Here is a 16,349-nt window from a genome sequence, read left to right on the forward strand (position 1 = left end):
CTTCTTATGTGCTTTTGTCTGTTGGAGTTCATACGTGAGCTCTCAGATGGCTGCCTGTTGGTACTTGCGATGGTGCCTGTGTGTTTTCACTGCACATTTTTATAGCAATATGTAAGTGCTGAACCGACCCCCCCCTCCATCGGCCGGTCTCCCTCCCCGCCTGCAGTGTATATGTAAGCACTCCTGGGCGTGCGTTCTACAGCTGTTGTGTGTATTTTCTCTTGTATAAATTACTATGTTGGACATCTACCTTTTTTTTTTTCTACTCTTTGTACTCCCCACACACACACTTTTACCTGTGTCCTGCCTCTTCGGTTTTGTTCCATTTACTCCTTCTACTGTTTGCTTTTCGTCTTTGCTGATGAGGCTCAAAGCCATTTGTAAATCTGGACGTAATAAACAAAACGTACTTACATAGACTTGATAAGGTTGCTTCAGAAAAGTAATTCCTACATACACTGGACCTGAACTGACAGGGGTGATAAAATTAGAACATTTTAGATAAAAAACATACAAAAATTTTATGTCAATTTAGAATTTATTGTATTCTTCAGTTCACGATTAATTTCAGGAAGATGGGACTAGTAATGTAAACGCTTTCTGATGTTATTCTGGATGAGCATATATTTAGAAATATACAGAAACTATATCCTGAATATAGAGATTAGGGGTAATCTATAAATCTATATTCAAACTACTGAAATTAAAGGTACAGTTCTATAAGGGAAGGCATTGTGTGGGTACCATATCGTGTTGAAAGTGATGTACACTAGATGTCTCATTTCTGCTGTCGGTGTTATATCTTGGTGTTGACAGTCTTAACGTATGCCTTTTGGCCCCTTTTACACTTCAAACTTGCCTTGGCCAACTACGCTGATATTGATTGGTTTGGCCGACAGACAGTCTAATGTGTACAGACTCCCCTGACAGATGATATGGGGAGGAGATATTTCAGACTGATGGTCCTTTTGTTCTCCAAGAGATAACCTGCCACCAGAGATGTGTGGCAGCAGGTCTCTCATAGAAGACACAGGAGCCCTCAAGACAGCAAGTGCTCCTGTGTATGGGAGAAACTGGCAAGCCAGTTGCCGGCCAAAAGATTGGCCAACCTCATGTTTGGCCAAAACCTATCCACAGTGTATGGGAGGGTATTCCACTTAGAAAGAAGCATATCTGGCCATGTTGGATACTTTTAGGTTCCACCTAAAGGTAGTATGAGTGGAAAGGATGAGTGTCCTGTCAACAGCTTGGTGGACAAATCTGTCACCTTGATTGTCCTTGGCAAAATTTACAGTATATATTTTGGACACTTAGACCACTGTATTACACTGGGATATTGCAAATGATATAGCAATATCTCATGAGCATGATTAGAGTTACATTTTTCAGTATTATGCCGTTATACATTTTTTCATGGTTCTCCTATAACGGCATGTTGTGTGTAATGTGGGAGGGAGGAGGCGGTACTTGTATATGAGACAGGCAAGTAGAAAAGTAGCACGATGTATGGAATTTGCATGAAAATTCTATGCAAAAATTGTAAATCTAGATTTTTCTTTTTTCAAGTAGTATAACTGCTTAAATGATAAATTTACAATTTTTCTATTATATTTCATTTACATACAAATTTCAGGCAGATTATGTTTTACAATATTCTGAAAATTGCACGATAGCCTAGTTTGATGGATGTCTTTTTATATTTTAACAACTGTCTTTGTGAGATTTGTGCCCACCTAAGCCAACCTTTCTTATGTGGCATGCAATCCATGGTCACAAAATCTAGCATTTCTGCCCTTCCCAAAAACCAAACTTGCTTCATCTTGGGACTTAAGTTTAACATTAACAGAATTCTGTTCCCACATCTGCTGGCCCCGATAAGTCGTTCCCGCCACAGCCCTTTCTACACAGGTTGATGAAGGTAAATAAAAAGCTAAACAAACAGTTTAATCGCTGGGAATTGCCTGAGTACACAGCGCTGATTGTAGCTGAGATGACTGCCCTGGAATGAAGGGCGAGTGTCCTGGAATTTAACAGGCCAGGGGTATACCTCTCTGTTTAATATGGCCTTGAATCCACAGACATGCCTTCTGGTTGATAGCTACTCCTGTTTGTGCGTCTAGGTCTTCTCTGAGTTCTAGACGTGAAGAGTCAGGATTAAGAGATCACTATTGATTGACAGCGAATGGCTTTAACATATTTAATGGGAATACAGAATTTGGGATGGGAGCTATAACACTTGTCACTTGGACTGTCAGGACATGTAGAGCCTCGTCCTACCGGAGTGATTCTGTTTCTTCATTTTGCATGCCTGAGCGACACAGGTGGATTTATCCTGAGTGACCCATTAGCTAGAGATTAGCAAAAAAGCTCTGGAATGCAATTTAACATGGAATATTACTGACGCTCAGTTGAGGATTTAATCTGCTTGTCGTAATCTGCTATTACTCCCTATTGCTCAGTCATCTGGTGCATTGAGGAGAAGAGGTTGGTAGTAAACCGTTCACTACTACTACACTAAGCTAGTAGTCACTTGATAAAGAGACCTCCATAACGACTAGTAAAAAGTAATTCCCCAAATTATTTTTTTGGTGGGACTGGTTTACCATCTAATGCATATGTAGGACTCCAATTCTACCCCAACAAAAAAAGGGTGAAAAGAAAGGTCTGGCATGCTTAAAACTATAGAATGTTAGATTTGGAAGGGACCTCCAGGGTCATCGTGTCCAACTCCCCTGCTCAATGTAGGATTCACTAAACCATCTCAGACAATGTCTGTACAGACTCTTGTTTGAAGACTTCCATTGAAGGAGAACTCGCCACCTCTCGTGGCAGCCTTTTCCACTCATTGATCACCCTCACTGTCAAAAAGTTTTTTTTTCGTAAATCTAATCTGGGTCTTCTCTCTTTCAGTTTAATTCCATTGCTTCTCCTGTTTTAATGTCTGATTTTATTTATTCATCTAGGAGGTACGCCACCTTCATGGATGTCTAACAGAGGTTTACTCGCCTCTGATTGACACTGAGCTGAGCACTTTTACAACTACTACTAGTCTATTTGAACACCAAGTGTGTCATATGTGCATAGAGATTGGCCTCTATGTCAGGCTCGTTTCACCCTACTGACCTCGCTTCATGTTGAGCACCCAAAAAGGTTTCCATACATATTATATAGAAATGGTTATTGGCTGAACAACCATTCATTGTCTGTTCATCTGGTGCACAATTCCGCAATCAAAACCATACACATTTAGTTGGTATTGGTTGTTTGAAGTGGCCATATATGTTCGATTACATTTGAGCAGAAGACCTTCCATGGAACAATTGTTCATGTTTCACGCCCCAAAAAATTAAGCCTGGCCGACTTTGCTCCAGGTAATGACAGTATGTGATTGGATGGTAAAATGATCCTTTATTGTTGAATTTCACCTGACGAACATTTCTTATGCTCAAAGTAGTCCGGACAGTTCTGGTGGCGGCTTACCTCCATTGAGAATAGAAGAGTTGGCTGCTGAAATTTATTCGCCGAGTATCGAGGCCCTATATATTGGCAGCTTTGGCTGTTTTTTTGTCTGTGTATTGACACCTTTATTTTTTATACAGCAAGAACAAACACCATTGTGTCTTATCTTCAGTTTCAGGTTCCGTGTTATCTGTTATCCTCTCTTCCATTTTTTTTTTTTTTTTTTTAAATATTTGCTCAGTTTACAGAATATCAGAACATTTACTTGAGCTTTGAAGAGGAGGCTGTCCTTTCCATCTGCCCTATTGTGAAAACCCATATACTGAAAGGGAATTAAAGGGATTATTTTGAACTGATTATCTCTAGCAATATAGTTTTTGCTTTTATAACAAAAAAAAAAATTTAAAATATCTGCGCTTGTTGGTAATAATTAGTGGAATCATCATTTTTCCTGCTAAAACTCTGGCTTTTGGTGCAGAAAATTCCTCTGCAAATATGCAACTTGTGTGCACATGAAAAGTTGGGTCAAAGGTTTAGATGAGCTTCGTCAATAATAATCTTTACGTTGAGTGTGTTACGCATATTGAAGCACTCTTTTTAGGTGAATCATTCTCTACATAAAACCTAAGGCCTGAGGAACGTTCTGGGATTCCTTCCTAAAAGTGACATAAAGAGCCATTGCATACTCTGGATTCCCCTGATCAGAACTGTCCCTCATCACCCTAAAATGATTTCACAATATGAGCTGCTGACAGAGCAGAGGTCTCTGCTGAATAGGACTTTGTATACTCTGAAAGGAGGCTTGTTACTCCATTAAAATAAAGCGATACCTGTTCTCCCTTCCCCCAATCCATGCCATCACCAGCTCTACTCCCCTCCTCTGCATTCCTCTCTCAGCTCTGCAATTCTTTCTTGATAGATAGAAGTTCCTTAGTCTGTAATTACATTTGGGACCAGTAATGGGCACCAGATTTGCTGTATATAGGTTTGAAGCATGTGGAGAAACCAACTGCGCTGTCTCCGGATCAGTCATGATTATTACCGAGTAGTAGAAGACTTTTACGTACGGCTGTAGTAGATCTTGACTCGTTTTATGGCTGCATTATTAGTACATTTTGATAACTCTGAGATATGATCCATACTTTTACCTCTACTCTTGTCCCTTAAGTTGCTTACAAGCAGGCTTGGTCTGGCCCATAGGGTCACAGGGGAATTCTCCGGTGGGCCCCTGTCCAGATCTGAGCCCCCAACCCAAATGTATAGGCAGTACTTGGCATAATTCACTTGATTCATTCTGGATAGAAAAAAATCAGCATCTCATCATTCATTAACCAAACTACCCAGTTTATGATTGTATAGAGGTGTAGAAACATTTGTAAATGAGGACAGTGTAATATTTGTATGCAGGTGAAAAGTGGCCCCCCAAAGTCATTGTTGGGCTAGTTTCACACTAGCATTCGAGGGTGCAGGGCTGCCGCTAAGCCCCACCCCTGGCCACACCCCCTCCGGTCAGTTCCTCCTTTGATTGCATGACACTGCATGCGATCACAGTAACCTATATTTAGCGTTGGGTACGCTGACCGTGCGCTGGTATGGTTTTGCTGGCGCTGCGCCTAGCGCACAAAAGCGCGCTGTTGCATTTTTGTGCGCTGGGCGCAGCGCCAGGAAAATCATACCAGCGCACGGTCAACGTACCCAACGCTAAGTATAGGGTACGGTGATCGCATCCAGTGTCATGCGATCAGAGGAGGAACTGACCGGAGGGGGCGGGACTTAGCGGCGGCCTTGCGCTGCGCCCGAGAACGCTAGTGTGTAACTAGCCTTACTGGTGGACCCTTGGCACCCCAGTCCAACACTGCTTGCAAGAGAATATAATAAAAATAAAGTGTCACTATGAATAAATTCCTAAATAATGTGTTATGTCTCTGGAATTAATAGCTATTGTGCACTAAAATAGCCTCGGTCTAGAAACCTGCCCTAGAATGTTAGGACTGATCAGATACCCGTGAGCATGTGCAGAAGGAATCTCTGCTGCTGTGACCTGGGAATAGCTTGCCAGTATAGGTAATTTTCAGGTCACAGCAGCAGATCTTCCTTCTGCACATGCTCACAGGTATCCGACAAGATGTAATATTCTAAGGCAGGTTTCTCTCAATATAACAATCCATAGTGATTACCTCCCTACATAAAAACCAGTGTGATTTGCTAATTAAAGGTATTTAGGAATAAATTCATAATGACATTTTCTTTTTCACTATTTTTTTTTACATTTTATTTATTTTTTTACTAATTTTTACCTGTTTTTTTTACATGGAGAACCTATATTTATATATATATATATATATATATATATATATATATATATATATATTTTTTTTTTAAGTCGGCCAACTGCATATGATATATTCCAACCATTTTTGAATGTGAATAGTGTATTGTCTATAAAATGATGAATAATAAACTTTGCCTACCTCTTCAGGTTCGTAACCAACACTGGAGTTTGATTATGGAAAGCGTTGTTCCATCGGACAAAGGCGTCTACACGTGCATCGTAGAAAATGAATATGGGTCAATAAATCATACATACAGCCTTGATGTCATAGGTGAGTGACATTACAAAATTCATCACCACATGTGGTGTCGAAAGAGAGGAATAATCCAGCACACGCCCGGACCGCAATGCACCGTTTAAGATAAGGCTTAATGTATTTTTTTCAATGTTTTTAGTGTATTATTATTTTGCTTAGGCCGGTTTCACATTTGTGTTTCAGGGCGCAGCGACGGCCTGCGCACGGCAGCCGCTAAGCCCCGCCCCCTGACGCGCCTTCGCCGGTAGCTCCGCCTATCGGCGCATGACGCTGCATGCATCCTGCGTACCCTATCTTTATCACTGGGGACGCAGGCCGTGCGCAGTATGCGTTTGGCGGCGCATGTGTCCTTTTGATGGTGCACCGACCAGCGCCAAACGCAACCTGTTGCAATTTGGTTGCGCTCGGCGCACCGTCAAAAGGACGCATGCGCCGCCAAACGCATACTGCGCACGGCCTGCGTCCTCAGTGATAAAGATAGGGAACGCATGCAGCATCATGCGCCGATAGGCGAAGCTACCGGCGGAGGCGCGGCAAGGAGCGGTGCTTAGAGGCGGCCGTGCGCAGGCCGTCGCTGCGCCCTGAAACGCAAATCTAAAACCGGCCTTACTTTTTCATGATACTGGAACTGTTTCTTCAGACATACATGTGCATGAAATTAATAATGCCATATGTTGTTGGTGTATTGGGAATTATGGACCTGGAGCATTGCCTTAAAGGGCAGTAGAAACAAGCAAAGCCTTGGAATATACAGTATGTTCCAGAAACAGAAAGTATGACAGGCATGTGTGAACGCTTCCTTCGCACATACCAGTCACAGCAAAGTACAGCTAGTATAGTATTGCTGCAAAAATGTCAGAGGAGTTGAATATTTTGACCCTTGAAAATGTATTTTAAGAAAAAAGTAAAATATCACATGTAGTGGCGCTGTATTATGTAATTACCATGAGAACATGCACAAAAACAGAAGCCAGAGGGTATAGAAATATGGCTTCCTAGTAGTGATGAGCGGAAGTCTTATCCGAGCGCGCTCGTGTCCTAAACGAGTATTTTTTGGCATTTTTAGTCGAATTGTGTGACCAAATTCATTAGTGTGACCTGCTGTCACATGACATGAGAGGGAGAAGTCGACTTGCATTGAAGCCTATGAGACCAAGGTGGTCACGTGCAAAAGTGTTGGATTTTTTTCTGATGGCTGCACTGGAAGAGGTTGAAAAATTTGCAAGTTCTTAGGTCACAAAACATTGCTGTGTAGCTCTAGCCTTACTGAAACGTTAATCTATCCTTGACCATTTCCGCCTCCGTAGGCTTGAGGTCTATATTCTCTACCCTGGGACTGTATATAATTTAGCAAAGAAGACCAGAAAACATATGGAGAAGCACATCCAGTAATGAATGAATATATATATATATATATATATATATATATATATATATATATATATATATAATAATCTAATGATATTAATCAAGAGATTAAAAGAAGTGAACCAAAATGTAAAAACAACATATTTTTATTGATGGTCTTTAAAAAACATGGGACAATAATAAAAGGCAAGAATGTCTCGAAAAAAGAACCGCCACTAAATAACATGAAAATTCATGATAAACAGGGAAAACACTATATAAATAGAAAGACTCTGTCTCATATGTAAAAAGACCCAGTATATGTCCCCCATTAACAAATAAGTATAAGATTATATACCCAGAATACAGCGCTACAAGGTATCCACAAAACGTATATAAGCTAAATAATTTCCGCCCCGGAAGAAGCCTGCAGTGAAACGCGCTTTGGGGTAGGGAGCCGTCACTTTTCTACCTTCCAGGTACTATGAGTTCTGGGTTATCTTTTTTGGCTTTCACTTGTGCCTATTTCATTGTCACTAGAATGTACGGTAATTTGGGCTGTTTTTTGGTGCAACGTAATAAGTTTTACCCAAACTTCCACATATGTCTTATTTGTTGTTCCCCTCTATCCAGATGCAGATTTGCACAGTATTGTAAACCATTGAGGCTATATATACATTACACTTCCCTACTAAGTTTTTGCTACTATTGTTAAATAATTTAGCAGCTTATATACAACGTTTTTTGGACATATTCTAACTCTATATTCTGGATATATAATCTTATATTTATTTGTTTATGGGGGACATATACTGGGTCTTTTTACATATGAGACCTAGAGTCTTTCTATTTATATAGAGTTTTACCTGTTTACCATGAATTTTCATGTTATTTAGTGGCAGTTCTTTTTTCGAGACATTCTTGCCTTTTATTATTGTCCAATGTTTTTTAAAGACTATCAATAAAAATGTTTTTATATTTTGGTTCGCTTTTTTTGATCTATTGTTTAATATCATTAGATTATCTCTATATATAAATCTGAATGTTTGTGTATCACCAACCAATCACGAAGCAGCAGAGTGGGACACCAACCAATCACGAAGCAGCAGAGTGGGACGCGGCTGGAGAGCGGGGCTGAGGACGGATACAGCAGGACAGTGCATGGAGAGCGGGGCTGTGAGGAAGACAGTCTTCAGGACAGGGGCCGAATAGTGCCGGCACCCTTCCAGGCCTGTTCCGGCTCAGTCGGCGCACCCCGTCGCCAACTGCGCTATCTCCCTCTCCCCTGCAGCTTCCAGGCATAAATTTAGTCCCCGGCATCTACTGCGGCCTACTACAGCGCTAGGCCATGCCCCCGCAGGCCGCCCAATCACACTCGCTGCAGCTCCGCTCTAGTTCCGCCCACTCCTGCAAGCTCCACCCTCTCCGGCCGACTGCACTAGGCCACGCCCCCGCAAGCTGCCCAATTGCATGCGCTGCAGCTCCGCTCTAGCTCCGCCCACTCCGGACGAACGAACAATCTGCGCACATCTTCCCTCTTAAAGGGATCTCCTGTATGGAAGTTAGGGCAAATCCCTCAGAGCTCTGATTCTGACCCCAGGCCCCACTTAAAGGGATCCCTGTTATGGAAGTGAGGGCAAATCCACTCTGCGCTTTGGTACTGACCCCAGGCCCCTATTAAAGGAGTCCCCGGTATGGAAGTGAGGGCAAATCCACTCTGCGCTCTGATTCTGACCCCAGGCCTCTCTTAACCCTTTCGCGCCTGAGCCTGTTTTTGCCTTCGTGACCAGGCCAATTTTTTCAATTCTGACCAGTGTCACTTTGAGGCCATAACTCTAGAACGCTTCAACGGATCCTGCTGATTCTGACATTGTTTTCTCATGACATATTGTACTTCAGGATAGTGGTAAAATTTCTTAGATATGAACTGCGCTTATATGTTAAAAAAATCGAAATTTGGCAAAAATTTTGAAAATTTTGCAATTTTCAAACTTTTAATTTTTATGCCCTTAAATCAGAGAGTGATATCGCACAAAATAGTTAATAAATAACATTTCCCACATGTCTACTTTACATCTGCACAATTTTGGAAACATAATTTTTTTTTTTTTAGGAAGTTATAAGGGTTAAAAGTTGACCAGCGATTTCTCATTTTTACAACAAAATTTACAACACCATTTTTTTTAGGGACCACCTCACATTTGAAGTGAGTTTGGGGGGTCAATATGACAGAAAATACCCAAAAGTGACACCATTCTAAAAACTGCACCTCTCAGTGTACTCAAAACCACATTCAAGAAGTTTATTAACCCTTCAGGTGCTTCACATGAATGAATGGAATGTGGAAGGAAAAAATAAACATTTAACTTTTTTTCACAAACAGTTTAATTCAGAACCATTTTTTTATTTTCACAAGTGTAAAAACAGAAAATGAACCACAAAATTTGTTGTGCAATTTCTCCCAAATACGCCGATACCCCGTATGTGGGGCTAAACCACTGTTTGTGCACACGGCAGAGCTCAGAAAGGAAGGAGTGCCGTTTGACTTTTTCAATGCAGAATTGGCTGGAATTGAGATAGGACGCCATGTCGCATTTGGAGAGCCCCTAATGTGCCTAAACAGTGGAAACCCCCACAAGTGACCCCATTTTGGAAACTAGACCCCTTAAAGAACTTATCTAGATGTGTCGTGAGCACTTTGAACCCCCAAGTGCTTCACAGAAGTTTATAACGTAGCGCCATGAAAATAAAAAATCATTTTTGTTCCACAAACATGATCTTTTAGCCCCCAATTTTTTATTTTCACAAGGGTAACAGGAGAAATTGGACCCCAAAAGTTGTTGTCCAATTTGTCCTGAGTACACTGGTACCCCATATGTGGAAGAAAACTACTGTTTGGGCACACGGGGGGGCTCGGAAGGGAAGTAGTGACGTTTTGGAATGCAGACTTTGATGGAATGGTCTGCGGGTGTCATGTCGCGTTTGCAGAGCCCCTGATGTGCCTAAACAGTGGAAATCCTCCACAAGTGACCCCTTTTTGGAAACTAGACCCCCCCAAGGAACTTATCTAGATGTGTGGTGAGCACTTTGAACCCCCAAGTGTTTCACTAAAGTTTATAATGTAGAGCCGTGAAAATAAAAAAATCATTTTTTTTCCACAAAAATGATCTTTTAGCTCCCAATTTTTATTTTCACAAGGGTAACAGGAGAAATTAGACCCTAAGAGTTGTTGTCCAATTTGTCCTGAGTACGCTGGTACCCCACATGTGGGGGGGGACCACTGTTTGGGCACACGGTGGGGCTCGGAAGGGAAGTAGTGACGTTCTGGAATGCAGACTTTGATGGAATGGTCTGCGGGCGTCATATTGCATTTACAGAGCCCCTGATGTACCTAAACAGTGGAAACCCCCAATTCGAATTCCAACCCTAACCCCAACACACCCCTAACTCTAGCCCTAACTCTAGCCCTAACTCTAGCCCTAACTCTAGCCCTAACTCTAGCCCTAACTCTAGCCCTAACTCTAGCCCTAACTCTAGCCCTAACTCTAGCCCTAACTCTAGCCCTAGACCGCCTACCTGCTTTTTTTTTCTTTACTTTTTTTTTTTAATTTTGTGTTTTTTATTTTTTGTATTTTTGACTCATAGTAACGCCACTTCTCCTCTGATCTCACACTGGCAGATGATCAGAGGAGAAGCAGCGTTACTATGTGACAAGATCGCTGCCTGGCACATAGTAACGCCACTTCTCCTCTGATCTCACACTGACAGATGAGCAGAGGTGAAGCAGCGTTACTGTGTGACAAGATCGCTGCCTGACACAGCTGTGCCAGGCAGCGATCAGCTGTGCCAGGCAGCGATCTAGTCACACAGTAACGCTGCTTCACCTCTGCTCATCTGTCAGCATGATCTCAGAGGAGAAGTCGCGTTATAATGAGGGAGATCGCCGGGAAACAAGCAGCTTTCCCAGCGAGCTCTCTCATTGGCTGCTGTGACGCGACGTCATCAGGACCTGAACCAATCAGGTCTCGATGACGTCGGGGGTCCCAGCATGCATTGTGCACCGGGATCCCCGCGTTATAAGGTATGAGGGGGTCCCGGGGGGCACAAAACTGCCGACAGTAGATAAACGTCGGCGCTGCACAAAGCCCAGCAAGCGCCAACGTTTATCTACTGTGGGCGGTCGCGAAGAGGTTAAAGGGATCTACGGTATAGAAGTTAGGGTAAGTCCCTCAGTGCTATGATTCTCACCCCAGGCTTCTATTAGTAGTAGTCCAGTGACTCTGGCTGACGGGATGATGTGGGATATTGAGGGTAGTAGTCCGGTGGCTCTGACTGATGGTATGATGTGGAATATTAGGGGGAGTAGTTCGGTGGCTCTGGCTGACGGGTTGATGGCTGACATTAGGGGGAGTAGTCCGGTGGCTTTGACGGGATGATGTGGGATATTAATAGTGCGGTGGCTCTGGCTGATGGAACGATGTGGGATACTAGGGGTAGTAGCAGAGGCGTATCTAGGCTTTCTGGCACCCGGGGCAAGAATTTGGTTCGGCGCCCCCTCCCCCCAAGTACATATGCGACTTGCACAGTTAGTCGTGTACCCACGAGCTGCTCTCCCTAATGCTCTCAATGTTCAGTAAAAAACTGAAAGCAGGAAGAGAAGCTCGTTGTCACAGGACCATACCTATGAAAATCGCATATGATTTAGGTGTCCATGTGATGAGTACTGGAACCTGCAGAGCTGAATCCTGACATTGCAGCTTCTGAATTCTCACAACTAATGCACTGCACACATTTAGGATTCTCCCTTGCCGATATACAGTCATGTCAACACAAGTATGTGATTTGTATACTTCTGGCCACATTCCAACTAGACGTGCCCGGCCTCGCTCCGTTCACTTTCATTGAGTGAGGCCACACATGTCTAGTCAGCATGTGACCGCATGTATGTAAATTACCAGCACGAGAGAATCCTGACAGCAATCAGTGAGCACTGTGAGAATTCAGAAGTCTGCAGTCACATAGAATGACTGCAGACTCAGCACAGACCTGGACAACCCCTGTAATGCTCCTGACATAAATAAAAAACATGAGAATTAGTCAATATCACAAATAATATTTACATCCAGGTACCTTATAGATGACGTCATCTCTGGAGTCGTTCTCCTTTTCTTCTTGTCCAGACCCCATGATGAGTTTTCTCATCCACATCTCGTCTCTGCAGACTTCCATCTTCTCCGGTCTTCTGCAGCAAATCCCCACACGATGCCCTTAAAGATAGAAGTGTCATTATAATGCCCCTAAATACAAATATCTGCAATATACTGTCTCCTCACACTATATTCCCCTCCCTCCTCATACTGTCTCCTCATATATTTACCCCCTCACTCTCTATACTGTCTGCTCACACATATCCCCGACTCCCCATACTGTGTCCACATGCATTCACCCGTTCGCACCCCTTACTGTCTGCACCCATCCCCCATACTGTTTCCTCATACATGCCCTCATACATACTCTTCATTTTGTGTCCTCAAATCTCCCCACATACATTAAATACCATCCCCACTCCAAATCCCCCCCCATCCCCAATCCCCCACACACATTAAGTACCCCCCATCCCCACTCAATAACCCCTCGTCCCTACTCCCAAATCCCCCCACACATTATGTACCCCCACTCCAAATCCCCCCCCACATTATGTACCCCCACTCCAAATCCCCCCACACACTCATTAACCCCAATCCCCACATTAACCCCCCACATTAACCCCCATCTCCACTCATTAACCCCCATCTCCACATTAATCCCATCTCCACTCATTAACCCCCATCCCCACATTAATCCCATCTCCACTCAGTAACCCCCATCCCCACATTAATCCCATCTCCACTCATAAACCCCCATCTCCACTCATTAACCCCCACACATTAACCCCCATCTCCACTCATTAACCCCCCCACTCATTAACCCCCATCCCCACATTAATCCCATCTCCACTCATTAACCCCCATCTCCACTCATTAACCCCCACACATTAACCCCCATCTCCACTCATTAACCCCCCCACTCATTAACCCCCATCCCCACATTAATCCCATCTCCACTCATTAATCCCCGCACATTAATCCCCATCTCCACTCATTAACCCCCATCTCCACTCATTAACCCCCACCCCCACATTAACCCCCCTCTCCACTCATTAACCCCCATCTCCGCTCATTAACCCCCATCTTCGGTGGTTCTTCAGCTCCACAGAGGAGCACACTTACCACCAGCGTTCGCTCTGGGCGCCGGGAGTGACGTCAGCAGCGTGATCACATGACCTGATCACGCTGCTGACGTCGCTCTGACCCGGCGGTCAGAGCTTCAATTGTACTGGCGTCTATATATACAATTGCTGCCCAGAACACAGCCGCCGGGGGGGGGGGGGGAGGGAGATACTGGCATACTGCGGACCGCTGCATTAGGCGGCCGGGCGGCTCGACTGCGCCCCCCTGCTGCCTGCGCCCGGGGCCCCCCCCTGGATACGCCACTGGGTAGTAGTCTCGTAGCTCTGGCTGACGGGATGATGTGGGATATTATAGTGAATGGGGCTATGCGGAGTGGGCGGGGCTATACACTCAGCTTTATATATAGATATAATCATTATAATTTGTTATAACTAACCGTAGGTAGTTACTATGCCCGGGCAGCGCTGAGCTCTTCAGCTAGTTATATACAGTATATTCCTGGGACTGTATAGGCTAGAGACGAGTGATTTTGTCAGATTGCGTCAGTAGTACCAGTTTATTCTATGACTTCCATAATGTTAAACCTGACACACCATCACAGAGGGCGGCCAGGAGCCGAGGAGGAAAATTCCAAATAAGTCTCCAGGAATAGGTTCTGCTTCCTGCCAAACTGGGCCCAGTAGTGCCACAGCTTACACAGTAAATTAGTTAAATTCAGCATTGCTCTCGCACCTACACAATGGGCTGCTTTGTATGTGGCTAGATGGGCTCTTGGCATGCTGTACTAGATGAACTATTTTAAGGTAAAGAAATGGCCCTGTTTTAATGAAAGTTAAATGTTTGAATTCAGCGTGCTTAATGCCTTATGCAATCTTTGGCTTTCTTGCTGTTGTCAAACTAAAAATGACACCTCCCATCATCTGTCTCTTACCTGCCAAACGTATTCCTCCTTAGTGCCATGGACTATTTTCGCCTTCTACTCCAAGGAGCATAACCTGTAACTTTTTTTTTCTAACTTTCAACTATTCTACAGTTAGCCATACACATGACAGAGCTGTTAGCCCACGATTCTCCTGCTGACCATCAACTCTCCCGACTCCCACATACACAAGAACTCTTGGCCAAGCGTTTGTGTTCTCCATGACAGCGGCTTAGCTCACTGCGGTACAAAAGGATTGAATTCCAACCACTCAATCCTTACGTTGCCCTACATAATCTCTAGATGGTCGTCCCATCCTACCGATATCATCTATTATCTAATGTGCATGGGGGTCTTCTCTCACGTTATAGACCCAGCAAGGATATATGACCATATACCGTGATAACCAGTCCCTCTAACCTCCATCTGACCTGTATTGAACCAGTATAAAGGGATTGCTCTTCATTGTGCTTCGATAAGATCCGTGTAATTTTTACTACCACGGCAGAAGATCTTGGCGGGAGCTAGCCAGCAGAATAATGCAAGTTATGATTTTCTGCAAAAGTGTGACGATGCATAGACCAGGTGTGCCGCTATGGTGCTCATGCCAATATTGAGGTTATGTTACACCTTTCCTGCATTTAGTGCAGACAGTGAGTGACTGGATACAAGGTAAAGAGGAGATATTCCAGAAGATAACAGGAAGGATGAGGAGAGTGCAATGCTCTATAGATTTGTGGGCTCAGGAGGCGCGAATCTGAAGGACAATAGTCGGGGATTGCTGAAGATGAGATCATTAGATGTTCACTCTTTGCGTGCTGTCCTGCCCTGACTTGCCTGTTCAGCAGGTGGGGAAGAAGTTGTTGACATACGTCGAAAATGGTTAGGTGAGCTGGAAGCGGAGACATGACGGTGCAGAGCTCACGAAGCTGGAGGCATCTTCTGCACCGTGACTGCTACCATGTGCGGAATGGTGATGAGCGCTATGAAAGCACCAAGTGAAGTGGTGGTAGTTTATATTGTGCTGGACGGTGGTAATAGAAAGATTTGGGTGGGGGGGGACTGTACAACATATATTATTTATCCGACTTCAAACCAGATAATGATAAATAGTAATTTATTCTAATCTGGTTTTATTTCCTGATTGTACTTTTTTCTATTTCTTTACATTCATTATTGGCACTGTCCCCATTGGGGCTCTCAATCTAAGTTCTCTATCAGTAAGTTTCGGAGTGTGGGATGAAACCTACATAGACATAGGGGGAACATACAAACTTCTTGCAGATATTGTTCTAGGTTGGATTTGAATCCAGGACCCAGCGCTGTAAGGTTACTGTGCTAACCACTGAGCCACCGTGCTGCTCGGTAGATAGGGCACCACAGTATAGATTATGAGGTCCACAATCGTGGCTACGTTTTCTTTGCAGCATCTAGATATCTTTACAACAGCCAATAGACTGGAGAGGTTCATTGACCTCTATAGTGGTGTGTTGTGGGCATGCCTTGTGATCTGTGCAGAGAGGGAGAGGAGGTGAGCTGTGATATCACCTATTGTGAATGGTGGCTTGTATGTTATCTACTGCATATAGAGGTGTTATGTGTTTGTGGTATCTACAGAACAGGATGTGTCAGCTAATTGTTGTCGGGGTGAAAACTGCAAGATTTCTGGATTAAAAAAATAAAATGAGTAAACATATTTATATTAGAGTGAGAGTGTTGCATGTAAAAGTTAAAAAAAAAAAAAAAATCACATTTCATAAAATAACATTTTTTCTGATGATACATTAAAGGGAACCTGGCACTAGA

At 43.5% G+C, this 16,349-nt stretch overlaps 1 protein-coding gene across 6 annotated transcripts in view; it reads left to right on the forward strand.

The window, feature by feature from the left end:
- Positions 1 to 16,349, forward strand: part of FGFR2 (fibroblast growth factor receptor 2) — a 107,835-nt gene that overhangs the window by 57,069 nt on the left and 34,417 nt on the right. For all 6 annotated transcript variants that reach the window (XM_073546615.1, XM_073546613.1, XM_073546611.1 and 3 more), the window contains one exon: positions 5,939 to 6,062. In XM_073546615.1, coding sequence (XP_073402716.1) covers positions 5,939 to 6,062 — 124 coding nt within the window. The remainder of the gene's footprint in view (positions 1 to 5,938; positions 6,063 to 16,349) is intronic.

Source organism: Dendrobates tinctorius, unplaced genomic scaffold (genome assembly GCF_039654945.1).
Source record: "Dendrobates tinctorius isolate UK_male_01 unplaced genomic scaffold, ASM3965494v1 ptg000149l, whole genome shotgun sequence".
NCBI lineage: Eukaryota > Metazoa > Chordata > Amphibia > Anura > Dendrobatidae > Dendrobates > Dendrobates tinctorius.